Below are 23075 nucleotides of genomic sequence, written 5' to 3'. Positions count from 1 at the left end.
CAGGTGGTGAAACAGGAGACTGGTCTCCTTTCATACCTTTCCAGAGACCTTTGGACCAATGAGGAACATAAACCCAAACAGAGACAGAGAACACAGACACAAAGTGGGGTGGGCAGAGAGAGAAACAGTCATGAGACAGATGGACAACAGCACATGCTTAAATAAACAGATACAGAAACAGAGGTCTAACATCGTTGGTGTAGGGAGATGAAGAACAACTTGAGACATCCCTACTTAGTGGGAACTTAAATCATATAAGACAAAGCAATTATGACTATGAATAAAATAAACTATGGGTCATTTTTGTTACTGTCTATGTGATAAACTGGCAGCATAGCATGTGGTTGGAGCTTTACTGCAGATTTTTAGGGCTAATATGAAGCATTACAGGGCAGGAAAACACAAGCAGTCAGAAAAGCAGAAGCTCTGTGTCTACATGGGTACAAAGTTAGCCACTAGATTTATGTGTCCATTCATCAGTGAGGGGCAGTGTTGTGTTCTGAATGTCTTGACCACTCATGTCAGCCTAAAAATGGTCTTGTGTACTCATAAAAAACCTTCATAACTCAAGTATGGGTGGTCTAAACTGAAGAAAGCTTCAGACAGCGATTTTCTGATTTATTTTAGGTCTATCTGAGTGCTTGTGCTTCTTGCCCCTTCTTGCTTCTTTTAAGCAATGTTGCTGAATTCTCAGATCTCAGCATTAGCCTTTACAATGCCGACAGCAGATGATAAAAATAAAGACCCCAGCTTTGAGATATTAGATAGATCACCCTACATAATAAGCTCTCATTTGTTTATCATGCAGCCTACCAGGTAAAACTTCATTTATTTCAAAGTTAATAAGGGAATAAATATTCCTTCCTGCAAACTCAGTTCACTCAGAAAAAAAAGACTCAATGCTAACTGACCACAATAGTAAGAACATCTATTTCGGAGTGTTCTTTAGTCATTTATCTTTATCTTTCTTTTCTAAACCTAAAGGATGTCAAAATTATCCCGATCATCTACTGCTTTGCCTCCATGATGTTACAGGTTGAGCAGGCTGTGCAACAGGCTAGGTTCTTATAAAACTTAAAGTTCTTTGGTCCAGTCAGGGGGTGTAAAGAATTTTCCTGGAAGGTGACTCCTGAGTGTCAGAATAAACTGTTCTTTGTTTCTACATCATTATGTTGTAAATATTAGATGATGCCACATAAACTTTCAAACAGATTAGAACAGGTAAATAAGGGGTATATGTTTTTGAAGATGGATGGATGGATGGATGGATGGATAGAATGGATGGATGGAAGGATGCATGGATGGATGGATGGGTATATGTGTAATATGATGAAGATCATGGATGGATGGACAAATTGATAAATGGATGGATTGATGATAGCATGATCAATGGATGGACTTAAAGAAAGGATGGATGGATGGATGGATGGATGGATGGATGGATGGATGGATGGATGTATGTATGGATGGATGGATGGATGGATGGACGGATGGTGTCTGATGATTTTTTAAACTATAACTAAAGGGGCTTTCTGTCACCCATAAAGGATCCAAAATGTGGCACTCAGCTGCATCATGTTTATTTTTCTGCCGATCATTCCTAAAGCTCATTTGATTTCTCCCTAGTTTCTTCTAAGTCCTCTACAGACCACTGAAGTCTGCTGGACTGATACTTCTGATGTTGTTAATAGATAAGAACACCACTGGCTGAAAAGGTAACCAAAAACCTGACTTATATGATCCTTTCCTATAATATCTCCTCGTATACGCTACACTCTACCCCCCCCCCCCCCTTTCTGGTCCCCCCAGCTCAGGAGAAACATCTGCTTCCCCAGACATGCTCAGGCTGATAGAGATGCCGTGCCGAGACCAAAGTACCTGTTCTCGTTTTCGTTCCTGTCAGGTACAGACGACCCATTTCAGCGTGGGGGAGAGAGAGGAGCGAGATGTGAGGAAACAGGGGGAGACAGTAGGAGAGAGGGAGGGTGGAAACAGGAAGGACACCAGCTCTTTATGTGACATGCATGTTAATCCTGGCATGCACACAGAGACATAAACACACGGATATGACTTTAAGGGCTGTCATCAGAGTCTGGGTCAGAAAAGGGATCAGAACCTGGACTGTAAGAAAGCGGGGGTCAGGATTATACATGTGAGTCATTTTTGTTAAAAAAGAAAAGCAGGAGCACACAGATTGATCACACAATGTTAATCACAGCACCAGTCAGGACTTATTAATCACACCTGTTCTGAAGGTACCCTGTATTCACCTCCCTTATTCACTCATTTCACTCTTTAGCAAAAGCAAAGCAGAGTTAACAATGATATAACACAGTTTATATGTACATTCTTTTCAGCTTTGGATATGTTTAATATAAATACACTGAAAACTACAAAAGACTGGATCCATTGATATAGTGGCATTTATACAACTGCCTTTTAAAAACCTGAATCCAATAAGAAAATAACAATATTTACAAGATTTTTCTCCTGTTGGAGTTTGTACAACACTGACTATTTTTAAGAAGTGGATGTAGCTTTTTAGTTTCCTGATTTATTCTGGTTTTATGCTTCTGTATCTAAACTAAACCATGTATGTCTGTGTAAAGCAAGTATGATTAAGCCTAAATGTGCCTGAACTTAAAAAGCTGTTTGAGCTGTTTGAGCTGTAAACCAGAGCTTCAGATTGCAATTTAAATCTGTCCTCCTGTCCAAAAATGGTCACTTCTGATTTAGCAAAACTGAGATACAGTGCTCATAAAAAGTATTCATCCGCAAGGACTTCAATCAATTCAATTCAATTCAATTCAAGAATCAATCAAGGTCAAAATAATCTGGCTTTTTTGACACAAAATTTCTTTACAAAAAAAAAACCTCTTTTATGTCAAAGTGAAAATAGATTTCTAAACAGTAATGACAATTAAATAAAAATATGTAATTTAAAATAAGTGGTTGTATAAATATTCACCCCTTTGAAACCTAATGACACAGAGGTCAAGCCAATTGCTGCTTGTAATATGACAATTAGTGAAACAGGGATCCCCAGTGTGTCTCAATTGATTGTAGTATAAAAACACATCCGTCTGGAATGAACAGTCACTGGTTAATCAGGATTCCTGGAGACCATTACACCATGAAGACAAAAGAACACTCCAAGCAACTCAGTGTAAAATTTTTTGAAAAGTATAGACAAGGGGTTGGATACAAAAAATTCCAAGGCACCAAACATCCCCCAGAGTTCAGTTAAATCCATCATCAAGAAATGGAAGGAAAATATGACACATGTGTTAATCTGCCTACATCAGGCCATCCTCACAAACTGAGGGACCTTACAAGAAGAAGACTAGTGAGAGAGGCCACCATGACACCTATGACTACTCTGAAGGAGTTACAAGCTTCAGCAGCTGAGATGGGAGAGACTCTGCATACAACAACTGTTGGTTGGGTTCTTCACCAGTCATAGTTTTATTTGGAAGGGGCAAAGAAGAAAGCTGCTGTTGAAGAAAACTCAGATTAAATCTGGACTAGAGTTCACCAAAAGGCATGTGGGAGACTCCATGGTCAAGTGGAAGAACGTTCTTCAGCCTGATGAGACCAAAATGGGGCTTTTTTGGCCATCAGACAAGCTGCCAAACACTGAAATCACCACAAACACATCATCCCCTCTGTGAAGAAAGGTGGTGGCAGCATCATGCTGTGGGCATGCTTCTCAGCAGCCGGCCCTGGAAGGCTGCTGAGAAGGCAGGCTAAAGGTAGAGGGTGAAATGAATGTGGCAAAATATAGAAAAATTCAGGAGGACAATCTTATTCAGTCTGCAAGAGAACTATGGCTTGGGAGAAGATTTATTTCCCAGCTAGACAATGACCTCAAGCATACAGTGAAAACTGCACAGAAATGGTTTAAAGACAACAAGATAAATGTTCTGGGATGGCCAAGTCAAAGCCCAGACCTCAATCCAACAGAGAATTTGTTGCCAGACTTGTGCAACCCAACAGAGCTTGAGCAGTTTTGCTGAGAAGAATGGAGTAAAATTGTGGAGTCCAGATGTGCAAGCCTGATAGAGACTTAGCTACACAAACCCAGAGCTGTGAATGCAGCCAAAGAAAAATCTACTAAATACTGACTCGAAGGGGGTGATTATTTATGCAGTCACTTATTTTACCTTACATATTTTCATTTAATTGACATTACTTTATAGAAATCGGTTTTCACTTTGACATTAAAGAGGGAGTTTTGTATTTTTTTGGCCTTAAAAATGAAATTTCAGTGACCATGATTGATTAAAATAATCAAGAAAAGCCAACCAAAAAGACATTACATCTCATTCAATACATCTAATTTCTAGGCAAATAAATTTTGCTCGGTGCATTGTCCATCAGTGTTAGCCATCCCAAGCCTTTTAGGCCTCATTTTTTTATGTAAAATCCTAAAACAAAATATTGATCTGAACTAATCTAGATGATCTGGCTTACATTAAGCACAATCAAAAATTTCGGAGAGGTTTCAGACAATTGCACTTACTAAGATTTAAGTTTTTGCAGCATTCATCCACTCCTTATATACAGCCTATAACCTACAGGTTTAAGATTTAGTTCCACTTCTACACAGCTGAGTTAGAACATATATAAAAGGGAGAAGTTAAATGTGTTTTAGTGAGAGTGGACAGATTCAGAAGAGGACAGAGGTATTCTTCATTCAGAAGAATGAAGTGATTTGGACCTGCAAGGAGCAAAAGACACATGGCTTATCAACAAATGACAGACAAATTTTACAGTCTAGAGTTAACAATACCAGGCATCATTTTAACTGAACTTTAAGAGCATAGCAGCTTGGTGAGTGGCAGAAAACTTCTAAATATGACCTTGAAGTACCCATCATGCATCAGTTTGTGGATGGAGTACAGCAATTCTTTAGCTTGTAGAATACCAGATTTTCCGTTGTAAATTAGAGGCTAAAAATTGTGTGAGTTGAATTACTTTTTGTAATGACTTAATTTAGAGTTGGATCAAATGTGTGAAAAAAACCTTCTGCAGACTCGTCACTGTTACGCTGGTATAAGAGCAAAAAACCTCCTAATATGCCTCACATTGTTAGCTTTCTGCAGAGCAACGACAAAACATTGTTGTGATAAAATCACCATCAGAGTTCAGTCTCTGAGTGAGCTGTAATGTTAAAGAAAGCTAAATTATGCTAGTTTTTATCAAATATCTGTCATTAAACCATAGGCTAGACTGTCTCTTGAAGTGCCTAAAAATTCAGTAAAATGTGGCAGAAACTTTCAGAAATCAACCACATCCTGAGCTGGTTCTCATGGTCTCAGTGATTAAAAACGTAGCTATTATTTTCAGAAGAAATTCCATTGAGCTTCAAGACTTCCAACCTGCCTGTATTTACTTCAATCTCTCACTTCTGACCTCATATCAGGACATGATCAGTCTGTTAGATTATACTTACTGGTAATCAAAGGATCCGTCCTGGTCTTTTTGATCTACAGGGTCCAATGGGAGGTCTTTTTTGTCACGGACTGAGAAGAGAAGAAAAGTACATCTTCAGTATTTAAAAGAGATCTCAATGAGGTTTATGGTCATATTAAACATTATCAACCATATGTTAATGAGTCTAAAATCCTTCTGTGAAGCCCAGTTCAGGTTAAAAGATTCATGACACGACGTTTTTTGAACGTTGCTGGTGAGAGTCACAGCAGTCTGAATCGAGCTGTTGCAGCTCAAATCAAGCAGTCCGATGTTGTTGCTAGTCATTCAACTTGTCAAGTCACAGGGAGCTGGCTTTAGGATGCAGCAAGCAGATAAATGTGAAAAGGGAAATATAAATCTCATTTTCAAAGGCTGTAAATGTAAGGCTGTACAGTGGATTTGTCACTGACTATGCAAAAGCCTCTCAAAACACTGCATTTACAGTAAATATCTTTATTAAAGATGTTCATGGCATTTAATACATTGCTAACAATTTCTAAGTGATGCCTAAATTTATTCATCTGTGTTTTTTTGCAAGATTTGCATGTACATTACTGACTTAATGCTCAATCAGTTTAGGCCTATTAATACCAAGGTGCATTAATATTCAGCCTTTTTAGTGAAGTAAGGATTAGAAGCACAGTGTTATTTGAAGCATTCTTATAATAATCCTGTTTTAAAGCTTGGGCTGGGTTTGTCGGGAGTGTCAGTACTGGGAGCACATTTTTAAGGACAGTTCATATGTATTTTAGTAAATCACCAGCTGTTAGTTTGTTAAAGCACCACACACAGGCACCCACCTAGAAATTTTGCGCAACCAGTTACGCAACTGCGACCTAGACATTATAGAAACTGCAAAACATTAACATGACTCTAACATCTGTTAACATTACACACTGCAGCTCAACATAAAGGTGTTTCATGTAGAAATGTAGCTTAAATTTTTTTTTTTTTGGGGGGTTGTTGCCTCAGGTTTTACCTGGGTATTTGCCTCCACGACTCCTCTTGATGAAGCAGACGATGAGGAGGATCAGAATGATGAGGGCGATGGCACACATCAACCCAATGAACCAGCCCTGGGTGGCGATGTCGACCTGGTCTATGTAGGCTGGAGACAGAGCACAAACACAAAGAGAAGAGTAGAAACACAGTGAGTATTTTTCTTTATTATAGTGAGACGATCAGCGCCACCCAGAGGTCTACAATGCCTCACAACCGATACATTCAAACGCTCATATCGACCAAGAAATCAGTGCCATGATAGCCACAACGCTGTGGATTTATCAGAAGAAACATTAAAGACAAAGGTTTGTGGTGTGCAATAGCCGTAGCGTCAGAACAACCTGAAAAAAACATTCTTCAACAGCTGAAACACCTTCAAACTCAGAATTAGAGAGATTTTGCCATGGGAAAATGTCTTTCTGGCAGTGTTTATGCAACATTCAATTAAAACTGCAATTACTCCACACACATGAGTACTGTGACAAGAATCAGATGGATAAGAGCTAACCACCCAGGTGCTTTGGCTCCTTCTGGGTGAAAACCATCAAAATGAATGGCGTTAAATCTGAAAGACAGGGATTTAAAAACATAGAATATGAGAACTGTACAATTTAACAGTTATTAGGGGCTCAAATTCAATGACCAGAGTTAACATAAAACTGAAGAATTAACTGAATAAGGATTGGCATCATAACAACATAAAACAAACTAGGAGTATATGACTGTTCATATCAGTCAGACTAGACAAACAAGTCTGTTTGGTAAATGGAGATGTCATAAACTGACTTAAATGAGTTGGATCTTGACTTTTAAAACGTTATTAATATATGGATGAATGTATAAAATGAATCGTTTAACTAACAGGTAGACTACAGCTCTGCTGTTTCGAAGTGATCGCTGGCTTTGGGTCAGTAGGAACACAACAGCAGTTCCACATTTGATCTCTTTACTCCTCCTGGTGTCAGCTCAAAGACACAGAGTTCTTCCTTTACTCTCCTTTGACATTAAAACATGACATAAAATATTACTATTTGATTGTTTAAAGCACAAATAGAACACTATAGGATTTAATTGCATTCCTACAAGGATAAGGTGGTATCTGTTTTTTAATATTTCCCAAAATTTAATGGTATTATCACCAAGTGTTTAAAAATCACACTACAAGCACTTGCTGGTGTGCAAGTGCAAGAACAGTAAGCAGAGGGCTCTTCTGCAGGCCTTTCTTCAGTCCTTTAACAAAATGCATCCAGTCTAACAAAAAACCTGCATTAATTACAGCGGTGCTGGAAGTGATTTAAACGGATGCATTCACACTTCAGTTAGGCTGAGTTACATCTCCCCTTTTCCTATCTCTGTCTTTCTGTGTGCATATTAGCTCATATGCTCTTTTCCCCAATCATTAAGAAGGAATATAAAAATAATAATCCAAAGCTATTATCATACAGGATCTCAGAATGTGGAGTAATATTCTGTGTGCTTTAAACAGATGAAGATTGGCCTTTATTATGATTTATTTTTTGTTGAGCAATATGGCAAGCACTGTCCTGCCACAAATTCACATTACAGGAAGCCTATTGAAGTTACAGACTACTTTAGAGCCTAAAATAACCATCAAGCACTAATAAACTCCATCCACATTTCACATAAAAAAAGAGTAAAGATAGTTTGTCATGTTTTTAGAAAGTATTGATGGTTTAATTTTGTTTGACTTTGCTGCTACAGCATGAAGCACCAGTAGTTATTAATGGCATAAACTTTATCATCTGTCATCACTGACCTACACACAGAAGGAAAATTAAAGTGTTTTTAAACTCATGTTGCCATGGATCACATTGCAACAGGTGGCGCATCTTTATCAGTTTGACTTTAGAAAAGACCCAGTGCCATGCCAGGCCATGGCGTGCATATGCACCAGTTTAAATGTGTGCATTTGTCCTTTGTCGCATTGGCTGGAAATCATTAGCAGGATTTCCCTTATCACATTTAAAGCATTTTCTCACACAGGCAGTAGTGTTGCAGGTGTAAACAGATGCATATTCTCAAGGCATTTATAATAAGCATTATTACACAGCACCATCTTCAAAATGGTAACTAAAGCAATCATGTGGCTACTTTTTAATACCCTATGATACAGTGTTAAGTATTACCACCCATTCCTCATTGCTATCACAGTTTTCCAATCTACTGCCATTCAGTCTCAGTTCTTGTTTTCACCCAAACAGGGTCCTGGTCAGAGCAGGAAGTGGGTTAGGACTGCTCTTATCATTAGATAAGACTATAAAGATCTTCTGTGGTAGGTAGCAGGTTATACTTAATCTTTTGCCCGTTTTGCACACAAAACATCAAAAGAGAGCCCAGATGTTCTTTACTTTGTCAGCTGGAAAGTCTAAAGCCAGGCATACACTTAGTGAATTTCATTAGATTCAGATAACTCACATGAAGTCGGACCACGCGTCGTTTGATGTGTGTAGCAAGGGATATGACGGCCGACCCTGACACGACTACAGCTGCTCCCATATGATTGGAAGGATTTCTGACATGTTTGATATTTTGGTTATACAACTCCAGACAACTCCCACACTGAGAGCAGAACCACAGGCAGAATCCTCAACTTTGGAGTATTTTTTCCTTGGTTAACTATCAGACAACATCTTAAATCATCATGACAACAGCAGGAATGACTTTGTAATGCCCCCATGTCTGCTATAATAAAGGAAATGCTCCTACCTGCTGACCTCCAGCTGACACGGATGGCGATGCTGTTTGTGTGTGGGATAGAGAGAGAGAGAGCAGGAGAGGGCGCGAGTGAGGGAGAAAGTAAGATGACTAGATACAACTTCAACCTCAGTCTGTGAGACTTTTTCAAAGGAAACTCCACAGATTTTTGTCACAGTCTGCCCCGACTTCACTCACACAGTGTGAGCACTCAGACCATATGAATCGCGTGATGGTTGTGCGTTGTGATTAAGTCACACAGTGTGAGCCGACATTCAGCCACGATTGTCATAGAGTCAGCTTGAAATCACATAGTGTATGCCTGGCTTTAGAGCTTGAGTTGCAGAAAAATGGGCTCTGAGTTGAACGTGAGTTTTGCTGAAAGTCACAGCATGTTTAAATTTTCACCCTCTCAGAGTTTAGCTTTAGAAGAACATGCATGCATTCATTAAACAAACCATTAAAACTCACCCAGTCTCAGCTGAGTGATTGCAGATACAACAACAGATAGATTTGCACCCAGACTAGCCCACCTGGCAGGAACCCCAGTTCCACCTGGCCAGGTGGGGCCTCACCTGGTTTGGTCTTAAAGGTGACAGATTTGCTGCTGATGCTGTTGAGCTCATGGGAGTAAACCCTCAGATGATACGTGGCGCCTGCGATCAGATCCGCCACCTTAATGGGAGGCTGCTGTTTCACCGTAAAAACTTTCACCGACTTGTCACCTTGGAAACACAAGAGAGGGGGCCAATCACACTCCAGGGGGTGTGGCTTTGGTCCCACGGTAATGGCTGTGCTTACTAAAACAGGTCAAGGCATCACAATGCTTCTGTTTTCTCTGAGTGAGAGCGGGTAACTGAAGCGACGTGAGACAGATAATGCAATGCCCATCCCAGTCTTTACAGGTCATTCACTTCTTTAAGTTTATTCAAGAGGTAGATTCAGTCTTTATAAAACCGCCCCATTTTCTTTGGCAAAATTGGGATTATGGGTGGCAAAGCATTGCTCTTCTCAGTCAGTCACAGCTCCACACTTTTCTCCACAAGGTGAAAACAAAAACCAGCTGCAACACTCCGCGTCTTTCTGGCTGAAAGACGTATCGGTCATGACATGGCCGAGCTATGAGCATGACTCTGAGTGTGGTGAGAGGAAGTGGTGGCGTCATGCACCATGCTATCAACCATTACAGCAGGTCAGTGTTGTCCAGCAGAACTCATTCCAAAGCCATGCTGTTAATAGGAGTCCTTGAACCAGCCAAACATCCAACACAAGAGAAGACATGCCTTCCTTTTACAGTGTTTAGTACACAATAGTATTAGTATGTCCAGTTTGATAAAGAGAAGACTGAAACCTATTTATTACAAAACACTGGAAGTTTACCTAGCCACAGAGTTTTTCCAATATATTTTATTTGTCCTATGACTGTCAAACCAAAGAATTATGTTAAGAATGTTCTGAAATAAGATTGGCTATAAGGTGCTCATAAAATTATATACCTACTTGATTGTTTTACTCTTTTATTGATTTTACAAATCAATCATGGCCAATATAACTGAACTTTTTTGATTAGAACAAAATTAAAAGTGAAGCAAGGATATCTACAAAGTAATGTCAATTAAAAAAAAAAATGTAATGTCAAATAAGTGACTACATATATTTTCACCCCCTCAAGTCAGCATTAGTAGGAGCACTTTTGGCCTCTACTGTCAATGGGTCTCTATCAGGCTTGCACATCTTGATGCTGCAATTTGTTTACATTCTACTCTGCAAAACTGCTCAAGCTCTGTTGGGTTGCACAGAGACCAGCCCTTTTAAGTCCTGCCACAAATTCTCTATTGGATTGAGGTCTGACTCCAGAACATTTACCTTGTTGTCATTCAACCGTCTCTGTGCAGCTTCAATGTATGCTTCAGGTCACTGTCTTGCTGGAAAATAAGCCATAGTTCTCTTGCAGACTGAATAAGACTGTCCTTCAGGATTTACCTATATTTTGTTCATTTATTTCACCCTCTACCTTTAAATGTTTTCCAGGGCCAGGGTCTGAAAAGCATCCCCACAGCATGATGCTGCCACCACCTTGATTTACAATGGGGATGGTGTGTTTGTGGTGATGTGTAGTGTTTGGCGTCTTGTCTGATAGCCAAAAAGCATTGTTTTGGTCTCACCAGACCATAGAACTTTCTTCCACTTGACCATGGAGTCTCCCAAATGCCTTTTAGTGAACTCTAGTCCAGATTTAATCTGAGTTTTTTTCAACAGTGGTTTTCTCTTTGTCACTTTCCTATATAAAGCTTTGACTGGACGACAGTTGTTGTATGCAGAGTCTCTCCCATCTCAGCTGCTGAAGCTTGTAACTCCTTCAGAGCAGTCATAGGTGTCATGGTGGCCTCTCTCACTAGTCTCCTTCTTGCAAGGTCCCTCAGTTTGTGAGGATGGTCTGATCTAGACAGATTGCCACATTCTTTCCATTTCTTGATGATGGATTTAACTGAACTCTGGGGGATGTTGAGTGTTCAGTGTTGTTTGGAGTGGTCTTTTGTCTTCATGGTGCAATGGTAGCCAGGAAGACTGATTAACCAGTGACTGGACCTTCGAGACACAGGTGTCTTTATACTACAATCACTTAAGACACACTCAGATGATCCCCATTTCACTAATTGTGAGACTACTATAGCAGCAATTGGTTGGACCTCCGTTGAATTAGGGCAGACACTTTAAAAGGGGTGAATATTTATGCAATCGCTTATTTTAAATTATATATTTTTATTTAATTGACATTACTTTGTAGAAATCATTTTTTGTCATATATAGCCAAATTACATTGACCCTGATTCATTCATAAAATCTATAAAAGGAAAAAACATTGTACTTTTAAAGGCTGAGAAAGTCAGACAACTTCACTTACATCTGGCATAAAATCCGAGCATCTCCCTATCTCCTTTTCAAAGTAATGCCAGGTAATGTCACAAGGATCCTCTACACCAGAAGGAGTCTTAATACTGTATGTAAAGTGTCTACTCTTTTCCTTCTGCAAAAATATGTAATATAGCCTTCAAATGTCAGGAATCTTCTGTTACAAAACCAAAACATTGCAAACCCTCCTTTGATAGACATGCACAAACTCTTGTGCCAAAGTAAGAGACTTAGGGAGGATGCAGGGATGATGAAGGGAGGTGGATGAGTGTCAGAGGCTCCATGCCTCTCTTTCTTAGAGTCAAAGCTTTCAAATTTAACTTTAAAGAAAAGAGCAATGGGTGGAGGCATGGAGGCCCCGTCTCATCCCCCAGTCCTCCCTTCCTCTCCTGCTTTCTCTTTTTGTTCACATTCAAAACATCATAAAGTGTGAAAGCCACTTCCCAAATACTTGGAAAATACATCCTCCCTTCTTTCCATCCTTGATCAAAGATCACAGACTGTTGAATTGGTAGAAAATAACACCAGAGAGCCTACAATCACCACAATGACCAATCTCAACCAGCTCTGAATCCCAGAAAAGGAGGGGTGATGTGTTTTGCAGAAACAGAGTGCTCAATCTAAAGCAAAAAAGCATGGAAGCGTTAGATGGTTGAACTAGTGAAACATTTAAAGCAGCATTTCAGAAAATGAAAAGTAAGCCCATTCACAGTGATTGTCCAACTAGAGCCATTCAAAGCCAGGCAGCATGTCCAAAAGAAACCATTGTGATGGTGCGCTGAACAGGAAGTTATTAGTGACATGATGGCGATCAACATATTCCAACATGTAGAGACAAAAGAGAGATCGTAAGACTGCGAGAGAGAAAGACAGACATGTTGTACCTTCTACTTTCAACAGAAAGACAGAGCGATATATGCAGATCAACAACAGCATGCCAACAGAGCAGCTCCTGCTGCTGCTGGGACTGAGGGGTTTCTCTGGGGAAATACTCTATTTCACTCAAGTCCTTACACTTCTTTTTTGTTGTTTCCCATTATCCATCCATAAATTATCCATATCTCCTATCCCATTCTAGGTTTTTGGGGGTCCTAATCATGTCCTGGCCTTTATGTAGTTAGAGATCTTTCTTTTTCAGATCACTTGCTTGAGGTTGTCAGCAAATGGTTTCCTACTCAAGCTTTCTTTTTAAGTGTGTTTTAGGAGAGTGCATACAAGCCTCAGCTCTACACTTAATGGGGAAGAAAACCTGCCATTAAATTGGATTTAAAACTTGTATAAAAAGCTTTTAATAAATTAGGAAGGCATGTTTTGGCTGCTATATGGGGCTTGTAATAGTAATCCAAATTCTACCAGTGTTGAACCAAAGACTGTATTTAAGAAGGCTCTATAGCCTCCATTCAAGAAAATAAGCCTCAAGTTGTTTCACTTTCGGCACAGTTGTTTGCTACTGTTCTATACCTGAGCACATCTTCAGTAGGCAGCAGTATGCTGGTTTGCAAATCTACCAAGAAGAAGAAAAAAGAAGAGAGGACCATGATAACCATCTGGTTGACATTTGTTTAGGCTAGTGTTGACAATAGAGTCCATTCTGCAGGCCACTTTGGATCTTTTTTTCTTATTTTTGAAATGCCAAAATAACTTTCTTCCTACTTTCATGTCTACCAAGCAGATCAAAAGATGAAATTGGCAGAAGACATTTGTAATTGACTTTACAACTCAACTTGCTTAGAAGTGCCCTGTACTCAAGCACAGTTGTGTTCTTATCTCCTGTGCACAATGCCTGAGACAACATGAATCGCACCCAAAACAATCTCGTGGACTAAAGTGGACCTCTCACTTCTTTCAGTATAGAAATGTTGTCCAGATCTGATAAAACTGCTGCCATAGCTGCATTCTGGCTAATCTCTACACCAGCCTCCATTGTTTACAGGCTTGCAGTTGCCTTGACTGAACCCTAACCTATAGCTACTGCCTCAAATAATGCTGATTGGTCCAGTTATTTTCTACCTCAAAAAAAGACATTTTAGCTTGAAGCTTTGCCAGATGAATCTGCCTGATGGTAGACATGGAATCTGGACAATCCATCTGCTTTGTAAGGTTAGTCCGATATGCGTCTGATGGAGTATATTTGTATGCCATTTCAGGCGCAGACTAGACTTCGAAACAATTGTCCATATATCATTCTCTGTGGCTATTACCTCTTTTTATATACAGTCTATGAGATGAGCTCATCAGTGATACTATATGGTCTTCAAGATCTTTATTGCTCTTCTGCAATTTATTTTTACTCTCTAATCATTAAAACACATAAGGTAGCCTCATGGTCTTGTCAACAAAGATCTATCAAATTCAGGATTTTGTATTGTGCATCATCGGCTCTTTTAGAGCTTCCCTATTTATTTTGTAATTAGGTTTTTAGTTGGTGGATAGGCCTTGGGATAAACTTGATAAACTAGACCCTGTCCATATGTAGGTGGGTATTTTTGAAAACTAAGGTTGTCCTTCTCTGTTTTCAGAAATAATCCTGTCCAGACAAGCAAAAATAGATCTTTATCCATATGGAAATGAAAAACTATGTTAGATTTAAAAAAGTATATCTATATAAAACAAAACAAATTAAAATGAAATAAAACAACAAAGCCATGCAAAATAAAATAAATAAAAAACAAAACAAAACAAAAAGAAAGTAATTTAAATATAAAACAAAATAGAAAGACTAAAAATAAAATAAATTAAAATCAATCGAGCAAGAAAAAATCAAAATACTGAAAATATCAAAATGAAATTAAATGAAATATAAAATGAAATAGAACAAAAAAAAACTTAAATCAAATGGCATAAGATTGAATAAACATACATGAAACTGAATAATAAAATAAAATAAAATAAAAAAAGGGAATGAAACAATATAAAGCAAAAAATTAATCAAACAAGATTAAATGAAACAAAATAAAATAAAACAAAACCCCTTTCAGGTATAAAAACAGAACTTTTATACATTTTTAACCAGCAAACTAGAATTTAAATATTCCAGTGAGCACTAGCTTGACTGCAGTATCACTAGAAACAGAAGCGATATTAGCGTTTGCCAGTGATGTCAAAACTAACTGAACTAAGAAACTGGCAAACTATTTGATGTTGCAAACCAAAATCTCAGTTTCCCCCATCTAAATTGAAATGCTGTAAAGCACATTTTCCAAATCTCATCAAGGTGCATTTTCAGTGAACTAAAATGCTGTTTGCATGTGTACAGATGGTCAAAATGCACAGAAAAAAAACCTTGATTGTCAAAAATACCCGCATCCATATTGATGACTGGGATCTTAATACTGAAACAGTATCACGAGAGACATCGGTATTCTTTTGATCTGGTTTAAAGTGTTGGTGATGGTTCTCTTGAGGGTTTATGGCTTCCACTGAAAGACTACATTAAAGGTTTTATCCATTTAAAAGGGCAAATGACAGTGCAGCTTTCTAAAGGCTTGTTGAGAGACAAATCTTGGAGTTTCAGCAGTAACAGTGGGGTAAATTTCTCTGTTTTATTCCATTAAATTCTCCCATTTTAGGCCTGTTTTCAAAATGACTGCTCCATGTTCTTTCCTGCCCCGGCTCTTTTATACCCTGTCTTTATCTTTCTTTAGCTCAAAGCTGGGCTTGGTCTGGTTTCTTACTGTCCAGTGTGAACTCTAGCACAAACTCGCTGCTGCCGGCCGGGAAGTTGTGTCTCCAGCTGACGTTAGCGTAGTCACTGTTAGGCTCCACCGTCAGATTCCAGATGTCCCGCCCAGGGGCCACTACACAAGGAGGGGGTCAAGGGTAAGGGGTTGGGCAAGGGGGCAGAGAGGGTACAGTTATAAAAACCTCACGGGGGCTCCATTTAGACCTAAAACTGTTGGAGTCTTCCTAGGACTATGACCAATTTAAGCAGGATCCACTTGAAACCAGAGGTAAATCTAACATTATTTATGGATGGAAAACCCTCCAAGAAAATGCAAGATGGTTTTGCTTTCTAAAACTCTTTGTTTCCATGTTTACCTCTGGTTTAAAGGGACCTTGGTGCTAATTTATCCTGTAAAACTAAATGCCAATATCACAATTAGCTGGCCCCCATTGTGCTCAAGTGTTAGAAATCAACATCAACTTGATAAATAAGAAGTTTGGATTCTCACTTCCTGACCAGGAGGATGTTTTCTGGCTACATCCCAATATTCTGCAGTAAATCCCTACTTTTTGTTCAGCAGGTACGGCACAGCTTATTGGAATGTAGCCCTGATGTAGCGCCCTGTTTCGTCAGGTGGGAGAAGACTGTTTTTCCAATAAAATCACCATTCAAGATCGACTACAACTCAAGAGAGACCTAAACGGGACAACAGCATGTACCCAACACGTTCTGATCTGTACGCTTGGTGGTGACCAGCACGGGAGTTGTGATGGTCGTGGTTGCCTCGGTCGTGGTGGTGGTTGTTGTGGTGGTGGTAGGAGGAGTAGTCGTAGAGATCGAGGTACTAATGGTTGTAGGAGCGATGGTAGTAGGAGGATGTGGAGCGGGAGGAGGAGGAGTAGGGGTGAACTCTGAAGCCAAGGAGGCGTCGGTAAGCTCGACTACAGGGGGAGGAGGCGGGAGAGAGCAGAGGGTTAAAGACGACGATCAAACAGTCAGAGAATCGATGATTATGGAGATCAGTCACACCATGAATTTACAAAATGGAGCAGCAGCACTCATCATCAACATCATAATCCCTCAGTATTTCTTACATTATCTCCTCTGGGGTTCACCAACACATCATACATTTTGATGCCACTGCCACCAAGAGGTCAAACTTATTTACAAGATGTTTTTTGTATGTTACCAAAGAGTATTTTTAAGGGTAGGTGAGCCACCATGTCTTCATTACAGAATCAATTTTTGTTGTATTCAGAGGTATTCCTTCCTTCTGCTTAAGAGTCAAATAATGTCAAGAATACCTTCCTATTACCCAAACACCCCGGTTTAATCCACAGCTGTTGTTTAGTCTAAACCGTGGTCATGAACATTTGAACCCATACAGCTGTTGCTACCTTTTGAAAATGATTCAATAATGATTTTAAGAGTTATACAAATTAAATATTAAAGTACATACAATCCTAAGTAGGGATGCACTGATATGTTGGTATCTGATTCTTATCATTTACTGAAGGCTAGATAAATTTAATAATGGTAAGCCAGTCAGCCCATTTATTTTGCCAACTGTGAGGTGTTTGAAAATATAGAGACATTTTGCATGGAAAAACCCAGATAGTTCTGCTATTTTCTTTGGGAAAGAGAGCCAAATTATGGGTTGCTTTTAGATTTTTTCAACTAAAGATAATGTAAATACACAGACTAACATCTGTAACCTATCTACCTATGTTTACTTGAACCAGATGCAGCAGGAACAAACACCTTACCTGCTGAAGGTGTGTTTTAATGCATATTTCACTCATCTTTAGTTCTAGATGATTAAAAGGAGCAGACTGTGGCTGTCTCTCTACAAGCAGAAACAGTTTAATCCCTCCTGTCTGTTAGCATCGTGATGCCAAAGTTCAGTCAAGTATCCAAAGATAGACATGCTCTGTTCCTACCAGTCTGTCACAATTAAAGCCTCACCATTGAAGACTTTTATTTTAAAGAGCAACATCAGGAGTGTCTAAACAAAAAGGCATCTCATAAACAGGAGATTTAACTTCACATAACTCAGAAAATGAGATATAGGGAATTCCTGAAGACGTTATAGCTCTAAACTGCCTGTCATGACATAAATGTGATTGTTACTCTGGTGGCTAAAAAAGAGAGTTGTAACATAGAAGCATAGCAGACAGATGATTTATCCAGTCAGGTTGTAGTGGGCGTGGCTTCAGCTCTTTCAACAGACGTGCCCACACCAACCTAGAGCAGATTTGACTGCATCATTTTTCATCATTTTGAAGCTTAATTTTATAAACTTAGAGATATTTTCCACAACTGAAATTTGGCCTGGTGGTTCATAATATAGTGGTCTGTCATACAACAAGCCTAAATGCAGACTTTTTTAATCACTTTACAGGGACTTTAAAGTGGCATCTATTTCTATCAAGTGTTTTTTTTTTTAATCTTATCACTATCATGCTACAGTTTAAGGTAGTATTTTTGGTTTTTTAGAGATTTTCAATTGTACTTTCAATAAGGAACTCCAATCACTTGGTTTATTGTTGCCCTGTATTTTCTCTATGTGCTTGTCTTTGTTGTCATTAATGTCACTTCCATTTTTAGTCATGTTATTACACTAAAAAATGTAATAAAGGAAATAAATATTTAAAGAGTTTTCAAACTTTAAGTTAGTTTTAGTTATGGACAACAAAAGTCTTGCATTTCATTGTGAGTGGTGCAGTTTTATGTTTATGTTATTTATCAGGATTAAACCCGCATTGAAATATTTGATTGGAGGAAAACATTTATCAGCTCTTGTCAAGTAATAAATCAGCGCCCTCTTGTGGACTCTCTCAGGTACTCATTTGGCCTCGAGGAGCACATCTTTTTCCCTTGAAGCTTCACTTTTACTGTACCTTGAAGTCCAGGTCATCTCCAGCCAGTGAACAGTCCCCGAGCTGATGCCCCATGCAACCAAAATACCCCCTAACCCCTGACCAGGCCAGCATGCTTGTATCAGCAGGCTTGATGCCAAGCATGCCCTCAAACCAGCGTGCGAGGGGAACAGAAAGTAGGACGAGATGATACAGAAACCTCAGCATGTTTAGGAGTTGTTACAGCCAAGTGAGGCAGACCAGCTCAGCCAAAAGCTCCGAGTCACCTTACCTTCATTACCCAGTACTGTGTGAGGGACAGACTGGGTGAACTGGACAGAGATGACAGATAGACATGAAAGCTCAGCAGCCAGTGAGTGAGTGAGAAAGCCAAACGCTCGTTTATCATCCCAGAAAAGTTAACAAAGAGGCATCATTCATCAAAATGTTTCTGCGTTCTCCACATTCTGATGCATGGGCGTGTTTCCCTCACATCCTTACACACAGTTTAAAAGAGCAGCAGCATCATGACGGTGTGTATCCAGCGGGGATGAATGAAAACGGACAGCTCCGTTTGTTTGTGGCAGACAGACAGAAGCAGTGATGCTGTGAGGATGTTTGATAAAAGTTCGCCATCAGGGATTGGTTCAGAAATCTGAGTTTAAAAGTCAACATGAAAACAACAGTGGAGGACGATTATACAGCGTGTAACACAAAATTTACCAAAATGATCAATGCAGACAGGAAATTTGATGTTGCTTGTTTTACAACAATTGGGCCATATTTTCAGCTTACTTGTCATGTGAATCAAACAGCGAATAACTAAATTATCAGTCAGCAAAAGCCACATAAAGCACATTAAATGAGCGTCTTCAATCCCTGACAGCACAGAGAATAGCATCATATAAAGAGAAGAGATGGAGGGATAATGAGAGGTGGACAGGCAGATGGACGGACAAGAAAGACAAATCAGTGCAGACAGCAGTTCAGTCCAACAGCTAAAACACCGCCGTTTTTTTTTTCTAAAGCTGTTGAGCTGTTAATATTTGCTTAGATTATTGTAAATATTAGCCGATATCAGCTGTTAAAACAAACCTTTATCGGCAGCTTATCCCGGCTGTAAGTATTTGCCCATATCAGCTGTAAATGTTGGCCTCATCAGCTGCAAATTTTGGCCCTTCTCACAGTAAATACAGGCCTTAATAAGCTGTAAATATTTTCCTGTCCTGACTTCCAATATTAGTCAATATCAGCTACAATTGTTGGCTAATATTGGCTGTATAAATTGTAAATATTGGCCTATATCAGCTATGATATGGCTGAAAATAATGGCTTGTGTCAGTTGCACATATCAGCTGTAGATATATGAAAATGTCAGCTGTGAATTGGCCTATATTGCTGTAAATATTCACCAATATCAGCTATCAATATAACCCTATATCCTTTTAAATATCAGCCTACATATATAAGCTGTAAATATGGACCTCCATTTGTCATAATTATCAACCCATATCAGCTGTAAATATCAGCCTGTACCGGCTGTAAACATTTGCTTACCTAAGCTGTAAATTATCACCTATATTGTTGTATATATCAGCCTTTGTTGGCTGTAAATATCAGCCTATGACAGCTGGGATAGGCTCCAGCCCCCCTGCGACCCTGGGATAAGCTGTGTAGAAAATGGATGGCTGGATGTCTGCCTATATTAGTTGTTAATACAAGCCTATATCAGCTGCAATCCTTGCCCAACATTAGCTTTTAAAATCCATCTATATTAGCTGTAAATATCATCGTATATCAGATGTAAATAAAGGCCTTAATTAGCTGCAAATGTTTGTCTATATCAACTATTAATATTAGCCTTTATCAGCTGCAATTATTAGCCTATATTGGATGTAGATAAAATAAAAATAAGATAGAAAAAAATCCTGAAGAAAAAGACTTTTAATGACATGAAACCTTATTTTAGCACTAGTCATCCCACTTTGAATAAATAGCCCCTGTTAACTCAAGGTGTCGCTGCTCCACCCCTGCCTCAGTCTGCTGGTTTGTCTGTGTCGTTGCTTGATTTTGGGCCCTAAAAATGGTAAATTGCTATTATCCATTATTTCGTTATTTGTGTAAAATTCTTTGCAAAGTGGACTGCACTGCTGCTATGATGGACAGATAATAAAATGACAGATATGGAGGGTGTTGGTGGGTAAAGGCAACAGGCAAACAATCTGTGCTTCTCTTAATCCATTACCTAGCCCTGTAGTGTCAGTAAAGTTTTCTGCCGACATAAAGAAGAGAGAAGGGAAGACAGAGGAGAGAAGGGAGAGGTTTAAGAAGGACAAGAACAAGAGAGGCTGACAGGTCGGATATTCCCACTTCCTAATGTACACCTGTAATCTGCCCAGTTTTGAGATATCTGCTTCTGTCAAAGCATTTTTGGAAACACTGAAGTGTTTACCAAATTAAAAGGAAACAGAACTGGAAAGAGGCATTTCTGTTGAATATGGCTGGTAGAAGTTTGGTTGTGCAAGAAAATTTAAACCCAGCTCTGTTTGGCTCTATTACATCGGTCGAAACCCTAAAAAACAGATATCTCAACGGATAACTCTGAAAAACTGCCTAAAGTTTACATTTAAAACATCATAAGTAGAGAAGTTCTCTGACACATAAATAAGGAACACTCACCTTCATTGGCGAAATGAGGCGACTCCTCTGCAAAGACCTCGCCTGCTCCAACCTGTGTGATTGCCGACAGGTAGAATTTGTAACGTGTGGATCTGTCCGGCAGGCGGAACTTGAACTCGGTGACGTTGGGTAAAAACGTCTCCACCTGGGGTCGACCTGCTCTGGAGCCGTTTACTACAAACACATTCACAGAAAAATGACACACAACAGGACAGGATGGTTGATTAATAATTATTAATGATGATGATGAGTGCTTTTTAGCCAAACTTTGACCAAAGTACATTTTACAATTAATCTTTGCATGCAACTCAAATTGCCATAAATGCACGATCAATGAAACTGTGTTGTTACAGTGAAGTTAACCATTGATCTTTAGGTTTTTAGGTTTCGTGGGCAGAAGGACTGTATCCAGTGAATTCAGAAAGTATTCAGACCCCCTTTACTTTTTTTCTAGTTTGTTTGTTGCTGCCTGATGCTACAGTGGTTTAAATTCATTGTTTTCCTCGTTAATCTACATTCAGTACCCCATAATGGCAAAGAGAAAACTGAATTTTAGAAATTTTTCACAGCAGTATCCAGACCCTTCACTCAGTTCTTAGTTGAAGCCCTTTTTGAATCAATTACAGCCTTGAGACTTTCTGAATATGATGCAACAAGCTTTGCACATCTGGACTGGGGGATGGATCCCCATCTGAGATCCATTGGTGGACAGCCATTTTCAGGTTCCTCCAGAAATGTTCGATGGGGTTCAGATTGCTCAGTCTTCCCGGATGGTCCGACAAATCTTGGTTGTACCAAACATCTTCCATTTGAGAATAATGTAGGCCGTTGTGCTCTTGGGATCCTTCAGTGCAGCTTCCACAGATCTATGCCTGTCAACAATCCTGTCTCTGAGCTCTACAGGAAGTTCTTTTGACCTCACAGCTTGGTTTGTATGCATTGTCAACTGTGAGGACTTCTGAAGAGAGGTGCATGATCATGTATGATCAATTTAATTGACCACAGGTCGACTCCAACTAAGGGGTTGAAACTACTCAGCAAATATCAAGAGAAATGGGAGGAATCTGAGCTAAATTTGAAGTGTTGTTTCAGTGGCTCTCAAATTTATGCCAATGTGAAATTTCTGTTTTAATTTGTTCTATCTTTAATACATTTGCTAACATTTTTAAAATCCTGTTTTCTCATTGTCATTATGGGGTACTGAGTATAGATTAATAAGAGAATAAGAAAAAAATAATAATTTAAATGATTAAATGGCCACAGTGTCTGTTTCAGAACTACAGGTTCTGAAACTGACACTAAAATGAAACTGAATATATGATGAATATCTTCCTTGAGTGTAGTTTGATAAATGATATAAGCTCACCTGTTTGGTACTTGAGCTGATATCCAATCAGGATGCCGTTTGGTTCTAGAGGTTTGTCCCACTCCAGCTGGAGGGTGTCGAAACTTCTGGGTTTAATCCTGAAGAACTTTGGAGCATCTGGCACTACAAACACAAAGACACATAATCATTGAGAAATTCAACACAAAAGAGGCTGAGATATGAGCAGGAGATATAAAAAAAGAGAGTGAAGAAATGTGCTCTGCCATGATTACTTCCAACAAGTCTTCTTGTGATGCTGTAGTATCAAATATCACCACTAGAGGCCCTCAGACTCCATGAAGAACCCCTCTTCTACTCTGGAATAAAATCCTTCAGGATGTCTGCTGAACATATTAACAGTATTGTGTGCAATTTATTGTTCTACTTTGGGTAAATTATTTTT

The 23075-nt window shown here is 39.1% G+C and overlaps 1 protein-coding gene across 8 annotated transcripts in view; it reads right to left on the bottom strand.

Moving 5' to 3' along the window:
- The window catches only part of nfasca (neurofascin homolog (chicken) a), a 134741-nt gene that overhangs the window by 6295 nt on the left and 105371 nt on the right, over positions 1 to 23075 (bottom strand). For 5 of the 8 annotated variants that reach the window (XM_041782663.1, XM_041782666.1, XM_041782667.1 and 2 more), the window contains 8 exons: positions 22673 to 22795; positions 21307 to 21480; positions 20873 to 20899; positions 16489 to 16710; positions 15780 to 15902; positions 9768 to 9917; positions 6455 to 6583; positions 5456 to 5525 (listed from right to left, as the gene is read on the bottom strand). In XM_041782663.1, coding sequence (XP_041638597.1) covers positions 5456 to 5525; positions 6455 to 6583; positions 9768 to 9917; positions 15780 to 15902; positions 16489 to 16710; positions 20873 to 20899; positions 21307 to 21480; positions 22673 to 22795 — 1018 coding nt within the window. Of the gene's footprint in view, positions 1 to 4244; positions 4721 to 5455; positions 5526 to 6454; positions 6584 to 9767; positions 9918 to 15779; positions 15903 to 16488; positions 16711 to 20872; positions 20900 to 21306; positions 21481 to 22672; positions 22796 to 23075 lie in introns of those variants that run through there. The other 3 variants (XM_041782670.1, XM_041782665.1, XM_041782671.1) reach the window with 3 other exon arrangements.

The sequence above is a fragment of the Cheilinus undulatus genome, linkage group 3, assembly GCF_018320785.1.
Source record: "Cheilinus undulatus linkage group 3, ASM1832078v1, whole genome shotgun sequence".
NCBI classification, from domain to species: domain Eukaryota; kingdom Metazoa; phylum Chordata; class Actinopteri; order Labriformes; family Labridae; genus Cheilinus; species Cheilinus undulatus.
The sequence above is the reverse complement of the archived record's forward strand: the minus strand, read 5'-3'. Positions and strand labels throughout refer to the sequence as shown.